Raw genomic sequence first — 13,079 nt, forward strand, 5'->3', positions numbered from 1 at the left:
AATTTTAATAGCAGCATGCATGTGCGCTGTGCAAAAATAAAAAAAAATAAAACAAAAAACTCAGGAACAGGTACATTCTCAAATACAAAAAAAAAAGATAAATAGCAAGCACATGCTAGGGAAAAGTTCCCCAGTATGACACACTTTTCTGAGAAGCACTGGTAGTTTAGTGTCATCTATTTTTACTATCATTATATTTTACCTTAATGTCAGGTAGTCACTCAAAAGAAATTTCAAAATAATCATTACTTGCTTGTGATTAACCTGAACACAATTTTTTTTTAAATGTGCTACATATAGCAAGTTAACATCAACAAATCTTTTACATATTATTTGGGGATGTAAGTATAATTACTGTAAACAAAAAGACAATCACTGAGAAGCCAAGCAGCATCTAGTGACGCTTTACTGCAAGTGACATTGTGTACCACAAGGTCCAGATTTGTTTATGCTTTACTGTATGGCACGGAAGAAGAAGAGCTTATGGAGCCAGAAGTTTGTGTTTCTTAAAATGGCAATGGTTTAATGAATGAAAAGCCAAACACATTCATCATTTATAATAAAGTAAAAGAAATAGCAACACTTGTAGCAACATCTTCTGAGCCATGGGGTTTATGAGAAATGTAATCTAAATTTTAAGAAACACAACCTTTATTAACATCACTATCAGGAGCATGACAAAATTATCTCAACGATGGTCACTGTGATGGTAATTATACCAACAAACCACAATTAATTTAGCAATGATATATTGATGTTAAGAATTATATTTAAAGCACCTTCAACTATGTCAAATTACATATGGCGTGAAAAGGCCAAAGACGGTTCCTCTGCATGAAATAAATTTACAAAATAATCAAAACTTGTTTTTATGTACATAAAAGTGCATTGGTGTAACTATGTCACAGGCCTTGTCACAAGGCAGATTCTTTTTGACAAATACAATTATATGATCAGTCTTAGTGAAATGTACTGTACACTGCTTTCCCCTTTTTTGTGTAAACCGAGTTGACAAGGGCTAAATGCCTCAGACTAAAGGTAGTTCAGTTGTTTAAAATGTACAGTTTAGGTTATTATCTATGATGAGACCAAACTCCATCTTTAAAAGGATATTGATGTTGCAAATTCAAATTTACAACAGCTACACAATCAATGGATTGAAATGAGAAGAAGCTTTAGCTATGAAAATATGATGACCACTGATTTCATTTGAATTTGTAATTAGTTACTACAATATATCCTTTTTTCTGAAAGAGGGATAGGTATTGTATGTTGGATGTAGGTAAGGTCAAGGAATCAGAGAAGAATGAATCTTGCAGGGATGAACTATACCTTCACTAATGGAGTTTGGGGATAAGAGATGGCTTTGGATTTGGGATCTAGGAAGGGTCCGTAGATCATACATTACCTGCTGGAGATTCTGCAGCATGTACAGGAGAGTCCCCTGTCAGCTGAGGCTCATTTAAGTCTAGATGTAAATCAGCTTTCTTGCTTTCTGAGGGATTGGTGTGATTTTTGCGCAGCCCTCCATTGTATTGTTCAGTGTGCCGCAGATCTAGGTGGCATGGGCGCTCCTGGGGTGGGAGGACTTTAGTGTCAGCATCCAGGAGAGGGCCACTGGACTTCACCCCATCCACCTGGATATGATTACTCTCATCCTGCACGGGCTCCTGGATCTCTGTAAGAAATACAGAGGATTTTTCTTCCTGTTCCTCGTCATGTTTTTTGCCCTTCAGGCCTGCGCTTTCGAGATGGCACATCAGGTGGTCCTGTTTGTCACCGGAAGGGGCACAGTTGCGCCGAGGAGCTGTAGAGTCAGACTCAAAAACATCACAGGAAGTGACAGCATCATTGGGCTGTTGAGGTGGAGTTTGGACGCCGCCTTCTTCTGAGCCCAACTCCTCACACTCGTCAACAGAGAGTAACACTGAGCGACGGAAGTTAGAAGACGACTGGTAGTCGGCCTGGTCATTCTCCTGGTCTACACCGTCATCATCGAAAGCTAGGTTGACGATCCCCTGAAAGTGGGGTGAGGGTTCAGTTGGCGGCGGCGGAGCCTGACCTGGAATCACCTCAACTTCAGACCTCTCATCTTCCGTCGCCTCTTCATCTTCATCTTCCTCCTCCTCAGAGGAGGAGAAGAGCTGGTGGTCGGGGACGCTTTTTACAGTCACCGTGGCCTCGACCTCAGAGTGCTCCTCCTCAACAGGAACCTCGTCTCTATGCAACCAGGAACGAGGACGCAGTCTTACTCCCTCCTCCTCGCTGGTAGTCTCTGCTTCTCGTCCACGCAGCCGAACCTCCACTCTCAACCCCGCCCCACCTTCGTACATCTTTAACTCCTCTGGGGTGCTTGTGTCACTACTACTGCGACCCAAGAAGTCATGACAGCGCATGGTGCCACACTTGGAAACACCCCTGTCGTTGGAGCAGTCGTCATCCTGTGAGCCTCCTGCGTCGTAGTCCTCTGAGCGGGGCTTGATGTCGTCAGAGGAAGTGGTGTGTGTGCTGCCAGTCTCAGACTGTGGGCTCACCTGATGGTGGATGCCGCTCCAGGAGTCCTCTAAGGGAGTGTCAGTGCTTCCTATGCTGCAGGGGGTGTCTATAGGGCGTTCAGTGTCTCTCGGAGAATTTGGGGAACGGACCTCATTAACTTGCCCTCCGCTGATGTGAGCGGGGATGACACCGCTTGGAGACTGTTTCACTTTACTCCCTTCAGTCTGTTTGCAAGTGTCTGCATTAGCAGATTTGACATGGGGGATTTTGTTAGCTGCTGGTGCACTATCAGTGTTTCCTGAGTGTATTTCAGGCTTTTGACTCGTAGGGCTTGATTCTAGTTGAAGGCTAAGTGAATCCCCTCCGCCCTGGCTTGTTAACTGTGTTTCGCGCACTGCAGGCCGGTCAGAAAGCGCTACTTCTGTACTATCTTCATGCACTGCAATGTCACAAGTGCTCTCAATTGGAGCAAGCTCAATTTTACAGTTTGAATTTTTACCATTCACGGTCTCTTTTCCTTTAGTTCCTGATTTCTTGGAGGCAGACGCAGCTGAGGTTTTGGAAGATCCTACGGTTTTTGGAGAAGCTTTCTCCATTGATAATTCAGTAGTACTTTTTGGCTTTGGTCCAGACTTGGCAGCTACTACTGAAGATTGCTTGGAGGGGGCCGAAGAGGCTTTTGGCGGTTTAGCACTGGATTTAGCTGAGGCTCCAGTCGCTGAAACGGGTTTTGTGATCTTCTTTTTATGAGCTTCACTGGCTGCTTTGTCTGGTGCTGATGATTTCAAACCGTCCTTGCCGTCTTCTTTCCTAGGGGATGCTGGCTTTTTCATAGAGGATCCATGCTTAGAGACTAACCAAAAGACAGAACAGAACAGAACATTAATACATCGCTACAGTATATTAACAGACATTTGAATCAGGCAGACTTTGAACATCTCACCATGGTGGTCTGGTGTGCCTCTTCCCTTGGTGTCTGCTCTTGCTGCTGTCACTCCAGTAGATGCTTTCTCTGCTGCACCAGTCTTAACTTTGCCACTTTCTCTCACACTTGACTTATTGGTAGGACTGTTGTTGGTGAAACAGATAAAACAAAACCACAAAACAACAAAGTGACCAAAAATGTTTTTTACCACTTTATCCCAAATAATGTATACCTCTGGCTCACATCATCATTAAAAAAAATATTTATCATAAGAGCTCCAGGGAAAGTAAATCATGAATTAATATTTAGCACCAGTGGGGGGCAGCAACGTTTTTTGTCCCATTTTGTCAAGGACAAGCCTCTGAGACATGAGCTGATTATGAATGCAAATAATTTCAAGTTGTTACTTGTGTTCTTGTGAAGGATACTCTACCTTGGTTTTTAACTAAATCTAACTGTAGGAACAAGAGAAGAGAGCACATTTTTACAGTTTGAGATTTGATGTGTGCCCAAGGTTGATGAATTTTAATTATCTGATATCTTAGTAAGTTTACCCAGTACAGTGCAGGTCAGTTTTTAAAAATACATGATCTACAAATGATTAGACAAGCTATCTCAATTGAGGTTAGATGGGAGTTTCATGTTAACTACACTCCAGAAAAGTAAAATTTGGATACCACCTTTTTCTTTACAAAAAACAGCAATCCAAAGATGCAACCAAGATATGTTTTGTTGTGCTATCAGCTATTTATTGGCTAACGTACATGGTTGCTTTTCAGGGAGACAGGGATATTGATGTGCTCCCAGGACAGATGGAGTTTGGATGAGGCAGATTGTAAAATGGATATTTTTAACATCATTGAAGGACAGATAAGAGGCTTGTCAGAAACCGCCACACAGCTGCTTTTAACCTCCTGACAACCACATGTGGCCTAAAAAAACTACCAGGTGATACTGTGCTGCAACACTCATATTTTGCCCTGCACTTACATTACTGAACATGCAGTCTAAGGTTTGTTTGTTTTGCTTCCTAGGCACTGAATGCTTTAAGCTAATGGGGTTGGGTATATTGTAGAATCGCATTGCCAGACCTATTTCCACAATGCTGTTTCAGAGTATGGTCTGGCTACACCGCCTATCTATTCTGAGAAAGGGTAAATAACGCTCTGTCTTGTTTGTATTTCTTTAAACCAATAGCGAGACCCCATTCCATTCCTGGGATAAGGCCTCCGGCGCGTCTTTCACACGCTGGATGTCTACCATAATCCCAGGAATGTACATCTGTTGAGACAAACTAGCTATATTGGCAATTGAGCTCATGTTGCAACTTGGCTTTATTATGTTAAAACTGTAGTGAGAATGCATGGCACGAGTATTAAGTCAGTTCAATTATTTTTTATTTGTTTGAATGTTTTAACTGATTTGATAATTTAAGTGTAGGTGACTGTGTAATGGACAAAAGCAAAATGTTTTTGGCAATCTTTCTCGATAACAGAAATGCATCAGCTATACTTCAGGATTTAGATTCTCATGATCTCTCTTTGGGTTGCTCAAACGTTTTTGTCCTTCTGATATATCTTCTGTATTTTGCAAGTTGCAAGTAGGGTCCCAGACCCCTTTATCCATCCTAGGAGTTCTTAAAGGCCACATTTTGTCATTTTTGGTTGTCATTTTAACACAGCCTTTTCAATTGCTCCTTGGTTCTTGGGGCTGTGTAGGACTGACATTTAACATATAGATAAGGACTGGGTTTTGTTAAAAAAATTTGATTCTGATAACGGTACAGATACTGTGAATTCGATACCGATTTTACCGAAGTTAAATTAGTAATTATAATTAATTTTAATAAAAATAAATTACAACAATACACATTACTGTACAAATCTTTTTATTTACACCTTTACACCTATATGACGCACACCGTAATACAATACACACGAGCCCCGTCTCTGTGTATAACCTAGGGTTTTTACTGCATGCCTCTACAAAATGTAACGTGAGACAGCATTATAAGATCTTGGTACAAGCACACTGCGTGCCTACTGGCTCACTGACGCTGATGAGATTTACTCCTTAGGTATTGTAATTTGGTATTGAATGGCAATGCATTTTCCGATACTTAATACTATGGAGGCAATTACGTTGGTGCGAAGTTCGGTACCCAGCCCTAACATAAATACTTGTGGAATGCTACACAGAGTCCGAGTGGTAAGCAAAAGTAAGTTCATCTGTAGAACATGTATTTTCTGGCTATTGTTTATTTACAGTTGTATACAGTTTTTTTAAAAAGCTTGCTGCATTGTTGACTTGCTCCCTAAACTTTCTTCTTCTTTTTTTAAAGACATTGAGGAGTAGCATGGCATTTAAGGTGAATCCATCCAACAGGAAGATCCAAGGGAAAGTTGACAAGGACATCACTTGTCTTAGAGCCTTTAAACGTAACACACACTGTAGCATTTTACTAAATATACACAAGAAGCGCTGAGAAAGCACACTGATGAGCACAATAACGTGAGGAGTAAAGCTCACCTGCTGATCTTCGCTGTATCTGATTTCTGAGGAGGTTTTGTCAGAGGGGATTTGTTTACCGCCTTAGCCTGGTGTTTGGGCTTTGCACCTAAAACACAGAAAATGAACCTCATACACAACGGTTGTAAATAAAAGTTTTGTAAAGATAGTTTTGAGATTAATTAAACAAGACTTCACATAGGTCCGATGCATATGACTCTCAATTTACTCAAGAATAAACCAAATAATCTTCAGGGTATACATAGTAGGGTAGGTCACATCACAGACTTTTAGCATGTCACTTTCAGGGTGTGGTACATGGACACATGCTGCGCTAGAACCGAAAAGACGGGCAGCTGAGGCCCACTTTAGCCGTAAACACGAATATCAGTCGGGATTGCCCCACCTCCCTAAAACCATCGTCCCCACAAAGGCTCAAAGTGATCACACCCCCCTGTGTGACAGCTGTATAGGGCTTTGACCTCTGCTGTTCTGCTAAGAGCTTGTACAATGATACCAGCAGGCTGCCAAGGATAGCCGCATGGACTTTGTTTTCAACATTCATACATGACACTGCCCTTGTCTTCCAAAAATCCCTCTTGGCCATAACACAACATTCATCATACTAATTAGTCTGCAGGTCCTTCCATATTTCTACTACAGTATTATGCCTGGAGCTGACTTGCTGACAACTCAGCTTGGCTACAGTGATGTCCTACATTGTAATTGCTGTCGGTCACAATGATGAAATGTTAAGAAGTCAATAAAGAGAGTAAACCTGGGATGGAGTGGGTGTCGTTGCGAGGGCTGCTGGCACCGTTCTCTGGCGAGGCGCTGCCTGATGTGGATGAAGCGCTGGGCTGAGCTTGGGTGGTGCCAACAATGCCAATGTCAGCCTTTCCTGTTGAGCTCTTTTGAGCCTTCATTACCCCCGTCTGGCTTGTTGATGTGCAGCTCGGGGGAGATGTTTTAGGCCGAGCACCTGGGTTTGGCTTCTTTTCTTGCTCTCTAGCCCCATGAGCACTTCTGGGGCCATTGGCACTGGCTCCATCCCGCCTGGCTCCTGCAGCTCCTGTGCCATTGACAACTGGTGAGCCAGCTGATGCTGTCTTTGCTTTCGCTGCTACACTCCGGTCTCCAGGCTTCTTCACATTCTTTGCCTTGGATGTGTGACCATCTCCTGGTTTGTTAGCTGTCCCCAGTCCATCAGACTTCATGGCTGATGCAGCACTACGGGAGGAAGAAATTGCAATTTCGGACACCTTCTGGGTCCTGTGCACTGGCGGACTCTCAGGTGCAGATGAAGGGCATTTTACAGCCCTTGACTGCAGGAAAAAAAATAACCACATTAGTCACGTAACTGTAAGACAGGATTAATCAGCAAATAACCAAAGGGCAGTTAAATTAAACTGAATAACATTAGTGCAGATTACCACAAGTCACTGGCGCATACTACAAAAAAATTCTGACTAACAACACATCTACAGAGAGATCTTTATAGTCTGTGCTAATCAGCCAGTCCTATTACTGTATATCCTGTTGTTTTTTTTCTCAACTTTTCTAACAGTTGATTTCTTACTTTCTGTTTTTTTAGCAGAAGTTAATGGGAAGAAATTGTGCTTCTTTCTTGTTCTACTACACTTTGTGAACTTTTGCTAATGAACTAAAGAAAACTGGAAACTCCTAATTGCCTTTTAGTGTCATTGGAACAACTACATCAGTGAATTGCATTTAGCCGGTTCAGAGAATCAGCACAAAAAGCCTTTGGACAGGCAAAGTTCCTGTTTTGACTGTATCAAACCACTTCCCGAGAGATATCTAGGAGCTCCACTGCTCTAAACCACTCATGCCTAACATCTTGGCAATCCCTCTCTGGATCACCTCAGCCAGGCTTATCTTAGTTATACATCTGTTTAGAGGAGCCCTGCTGCGCATTTTATACTCTATCTCTTTGCTGTGAGGGTGGGGCATTTATGACATATGGCATCTGTTGGCCAAAGACTGTAATCACCGTCAGGAATTACACAAACTTACATGGATTTATCAGAGTTAAAACAGCCTTGTAAGTTCACATCATCAACTATGGCAAAACCAGAGGTCTGATTTACAAATAAAACTTACATTTGTTTTGTCTCTGATACAAAAATAAAACTATAAATAAACGAACAAATGCTAATGTATGGTTGATAATATTACCTGTGAGCTAGTGAATACAGGCTTTTTACCAAGTCTTCGATTGTCCCCTTTATCAATAGCATCTGTCAAAACACAAAAAAAGGAAGACAGAAGAATATCAATTACCCTGTAAGTCTTTTTTTTCCGGCAAAACAGGCAATTCAAATCCAAGACTAACACAGATGAAAAGGGCTGTACCAATTTCTTTCAAGACGCTGCCTAGGTCTTTCATTATGTGAGCAAGAGGAGCCATTCTTTTCATTCACAATTCTCATTTCCACACCCTTTGTTTACCCTTTGACTATTAGGAGACAAACATTAAATCAATGGACTGATCAGGCACATCTGGCAAGGACTATTCAAAACAAATCATGGCCATTTCTATACTTAATGCAAGAACAATTTCAGAACCTATAAATAATAATCAAAAGCAAATGAGATGAAATGTACCAATTCAGTATTCACTAAAGCACATTTGTTATGTTTGCATGTGAGACCTGGAATCCGATTTCACTGGCAAGAAATGAACCATTAACAGGTACAAACTGATACCAGCTAAATACATTACTCATGCAGTGCATTTTTTTTTAACACAATACTAACTCAACAGTGAGGAAACAGCATATCATTTGTATGTGTGTCTTATCATGTGCACACTCAAAAAGACAGAAATCCAGCCTTTCACTCACACCTATTAAAACAAGCATGGCGCTTCTGGTGCATTTACCATGTTAGCGTATACTCAGCCCAGAACAGTTAAAAAGGTAGCTCACAATAAGCAACATGTATAAGAACATCACTGGCTAAACAATTAATGGGTCAGTAGTGGCCAGGCAGCTGTGTAGAAAGAAGCCATTAAGTATTAAATCAGCCAACAGCATATGCTCCATGGGCTTCGGTTCATCTCTATTGATGCAAAGCCACTGCTTCAGCGCTAGGCTGGGTTAGGGAGGAAAAAAAAAAACATACATCCACACACACACACCGCAGCATGAATATGTATAATATGACTAAAAAAGGAGAGCTCATAGCAAGAATGTTCTTCCTTACCTGCTAGTATCCTCTCTTTGTGTTTGGAGGACAGGGTCTCCCATCCCTGTGTGTGGCGGACCGCGTAAAAGGTCTGAAGCAGGAAGGTCCAGAGCCGACCGCGCAGCTTACAAATCTCTTGCCTGAATGGCTGGCGGTGAAACAGAGGAGAGAGAAGAATGGAAAGGGGTGCGCTACAGCACAAGCGAATCAGCAGCTGCTTGAAGAATCTTTCGCCATGGCAACAAATACCCCTCGCTCTCTCTTTCTCTGTCCCTCCCTCCCCCTCTGTGTCTGTTGCAGAATCCACTTGAGCTCCCTTGAGTGAAATCAGTGATGTCAGCGGCTGATGCCCATTCTCCAGTTTCCACGCCTGATTATAAAAACATGGCTGGAAGGGAGGGCGGAGCCATCTCTACCTCCTTCACTGCACTGTCCACACACCCCGCACCAGCAGATACACAGCCAGATTAGTGAAGGCCGCTGGCGCACGTCACAGTCTCCCTCAGTCTAATCCATTCTGCCATACTGTACGGTATTTACAGGGGTTATGCGCTTTAACATGTGCAGCAGGGTCACTTTCCCTTTAAAGTCATCTCACAAGCTTAATCTGCCTGCTCACACAATACATTTTGTTAGTCGGTATATTCTTAAATGTTTGACAGATACTTAACTACCATATGCCAACATTTCATTATACAATATTTCAATAAATGTCTTTCTTCAATACAGACAATTCAGACACATCCAAAGTGAAGAATGGAGTTGGAAGGTTGGAGAAATTATGCATTCTGGCATTTAAATAAACTAACTTGCTTCAATCAAAGGCCAACATTTCTAGTTCAGAATAACCATAACTGCTACAATTTTGATGAAACTTGGTGGTGCATCATTTGTGTCATGTGTTGTTAAAGGTAACCTGTGAAGTTCTGGATCTCTACTTGCGCAAAGGAGCGTGTCCCTCTTTTGTTTATCTTGTGCACGCGCACTTGGGGGTGACACGATACACAGTCCTGCCAATGGTTTCACACTATTCCACTGATCTACAAGTGCCGGCAACACGCCAAGATATGCTGCAATGAGCCAACAAAGGCAGGGAAGAAAACTGTAAGCAAGTAAACCTGCTGAATTTAAAATACTTGAAACAAATGGCTTTGCAAATGTCTTATGACATAGGGAATGTGTTGAAATTCCAAATTCAACAAATTTGTTCTACACACAATGCATGTTGGGGAGTAACACTGTCTGTAAACAAAACATTACCTTTGTTTGTTTACAAGAAAAATCCATAGGGCACTTTTAAATTTAGACAGACCCCAGGAAGCTATTTCATGTATAACTTTAAAAAGCTGAATTACTGTTTATATAATAAGCTGCACTAATATTTTCACACTTATTTAAAACTTGTATCTGTATCCATTAATAACTGACACTCACAAAAGGCATATTTGAAGACTCATATACTTATATAGTGAATTATAAAGTTAATTTAAAAAAAAACAACATTACATTTGCAGAGCTCATCCTATCCTACTACTTCCTACTACTATAATTGGAGAGCGGTTTGTTTGTCCTTGTATATCACAAGAACTGTTCATGCGATCTACTTTACCCATGGCGGGTATATTGCTGGGGACCAAAGAATGTGCAATGTCAAATTTGGTGCAATTTGGAGATGCAACACATTCAATATTAATAAAGTTTTTTTTGGCGGGGAGCATTTTTAGGCCTTTATTTTCGACAGGACAGCTTAGACTTGAAAGGGGAGAGAGAGGGGGAACGACATGCAGCAAAGGGCCGCAGGTCGGAGTTGAACCCGCGGCCGCTGCATCAAGGACTAAGCCTCTTTATATGGGCGCATGCTCTACCAGTTGAGCTACACAGGCACCCAATATTAATAAACTTAGAATAAACAATCAAACAGCTCTGTGCAGCAGCAGAGGCGGGGCTTCAGGGTTCTGCGGAATCAAGCATGTCGTCAGCAGCGGGTTACCACAGGCAAAATACTTCCGCTAAACCCGTGCTCTACTTTATTACCGCGGCGGTTAATGAATGTCTCGCTATGTGTATTTCTTGTTGTTTCTGACTCTTCTATCTTTCCTTGGAGTCAACAAGCACAAGCTGAAAGCCACAGGAACAACATCATCATTGCAACTCAAATTGTGTAAGTTTGCCATACAAATTAATGGCAAGTGGCAACATAGTCGTTCTAAAAGCTACGAAGAGCAAAACTGGAAGAGCACTGGAACTGATAATTAATGCACCTCATTTCATGCGTGTCAATTGATTCTCCTATAGCGCACTGCAGGCATCAGATTTGAAATGCCACTACCACAGAACAGTATTTTCGGAAGAAAATAATGAAGTCGGCAAATAAATTGTATTTACAGATACCCCCATTCATTTTCTATATATTTCTATTTGAGTAGCCTATAAGGTTACAGGCAGGGGGGCAACTTTTGGGTGCATCAGTTGGTTGGCAGTAGAACACCAGTAAAGCCACTGGGGACCAGCCATTTCATTTCATCTTTATTTTTTCTTCCAGGGGAAAGTCACATAAAGCATATCTAATCAAAACTCTATACTATGTTAATTAATTGCTGTTGTTAGGTTTATTTGGCAAGTTAAGTTTTATGACCAGTAGATGTCAGTAAACATTTATGATAGATGATACAGGGTGTGTCTGTTATGATAATGCAACTACCAAGGGTCTAATCTTTTATTTTTCTTATTTTTAGTATCTGACACATGATAACAGAAATGGTTAAGACCTATAGCATAGCGGTTCGGCATGATGGATGTTTTCATTTAGCATTGCAGAATTACAATTATATTGTTTATAAGGTAAGGCAAGCTAACGGAGCTAACATTAGCGGGCAGCTGTTGCCATGGTAACAGTAAACAGTAAGTAGGCTCACTACAGTAAATTAATGAAATGATGTGTAGGATAAATTGATAAAAACAACAGACCGAATTAGAAGCCTACATTGTAGCAAAACAGCTTCGGCCGATGAGTCCTCATCTGATGCTTCTAAATCGAAACAAGGTCGGAGTAGGGGCGTGAAAGCCAGGGGCGTTGGTTCGGCAAAAGCCAAGGTATGGCAATGTGATACGACGGCAAGGACCTACTATGCTACTGACTGCTATAACTTCTAACGAACAAATAGCTTTCTCTCACATTCACATTGCCTGACGTTTGCACGTAGGCCTAATAAGAGAGCAGTGAACACACCTTTGATCTATCTTTCATAATTTGTTTATACTTCACAGAAAATAAAGAGAAATACATTAAATTAGATGCTAATTTCTAGTCTTAATATAGTGTTAAAATTCTTCTGTGGTCCTTCTAATTTGACAGTACTAAGTGAAATTCCACATGGCAGACAGTGTGGCAGAAGTGGTGAAACTGCAGGATTCATTTTCCTAATTTGCTCAACTCACGAAACCTAGACCCAATAGGAGTGGGACAAAATATCGATACAGCAATATGTCATTGTCCTTCTTGTGACAAAAGAATCGATACGCTGGCGCCAAATATCGATATTTTTTAGTGCTGTCAGTTAAGCGCGTTATTAACGGCGTTAATGCAAACCCATTTTAACGGCGTCAATTTTTTATCGCGAGATTAACGTTCTTTTTGGCATAGTAAACTTTGTAGTTTTTTTCACATGCTGTTGCAACAACTAGTAACGCTAGAAAAACTACACCACCACACTGGATCTAGTTAGACCGGAAACAAAACAACAGGCACACCGCACACACTTGTTTGGGCTTGCGAGCCAGTCAAAGAGTACTAGGCCAACGTTACGTTTTGAGTGGATGGCGAGCGCGAGACGCCGAAATGGATGCCAATAAGATTCTGAATGGAAAGTTTACTTTTAAAAAATTGCCAAATGGTTCCATTGACAAGACCAAAGTGATCTGTGTGTTTTGTCGTTGTGAACTG

The 13,079-nt window shown here is 41.4% G+C and overlaps 1 protein-coding gene across 7 annotated transcripts in view; it reads right to left on the bottom strand.

Moving 5' to 3' along the window:
• Window positions 1-13,079, bottom strand: part of btbd8 (BTB domain containing 8) — a 37,949-nt gene that overhangs the window by 1,878 nt on the left and 22,992 nt on the right. For all 7 annotated transcript variants that reach the window (XM_031318077.2, XM_031318073.2, XM_031318072.2 and 4 more), the window contains 6 exons: window positions 9,155-9,284; window positions 8,126-8,187; window positions 6,708-7,254; window positions 5,951-6,038; window positions 3,440-3,564; window positions 1,409-3,349 (listed from right to left, as the gene is read on the bottom strand). In XM_031318077.2, the coding sequence (XP_031173937.1) occupies window positions 1,409-3,349; window positions 3,440-3,564; window positions 5,951-6,038; window positions 6,708-7,254; window positions 8,126-8,187; window positions 9,155-9,284 (2,893 nt within the window). The remainder of the gene's footprint in view (window positions 1-1,408; window positions 3,350-3,439; window positions 3,565-5,950; window positions 6,039-6,707; window positions 7,255-8,125; window positions 8,188-9,154; window positions 9,285-13,079) is intronic.

This window comes from Sander lucioperca, chromosome 11 (assembly GCF_008315115.2).
Source record: "Sander lucioperca isolate FBNREF2018 chromosome 11, SLUC_FBN_1.2, whole genome shotgun sequence".
Taxonomy (NCBI): Eukaryota; Metazoa; Chordata; class Actinopteri; order Perciformes; family Percidae; genus Sander; species Sander lucioperca.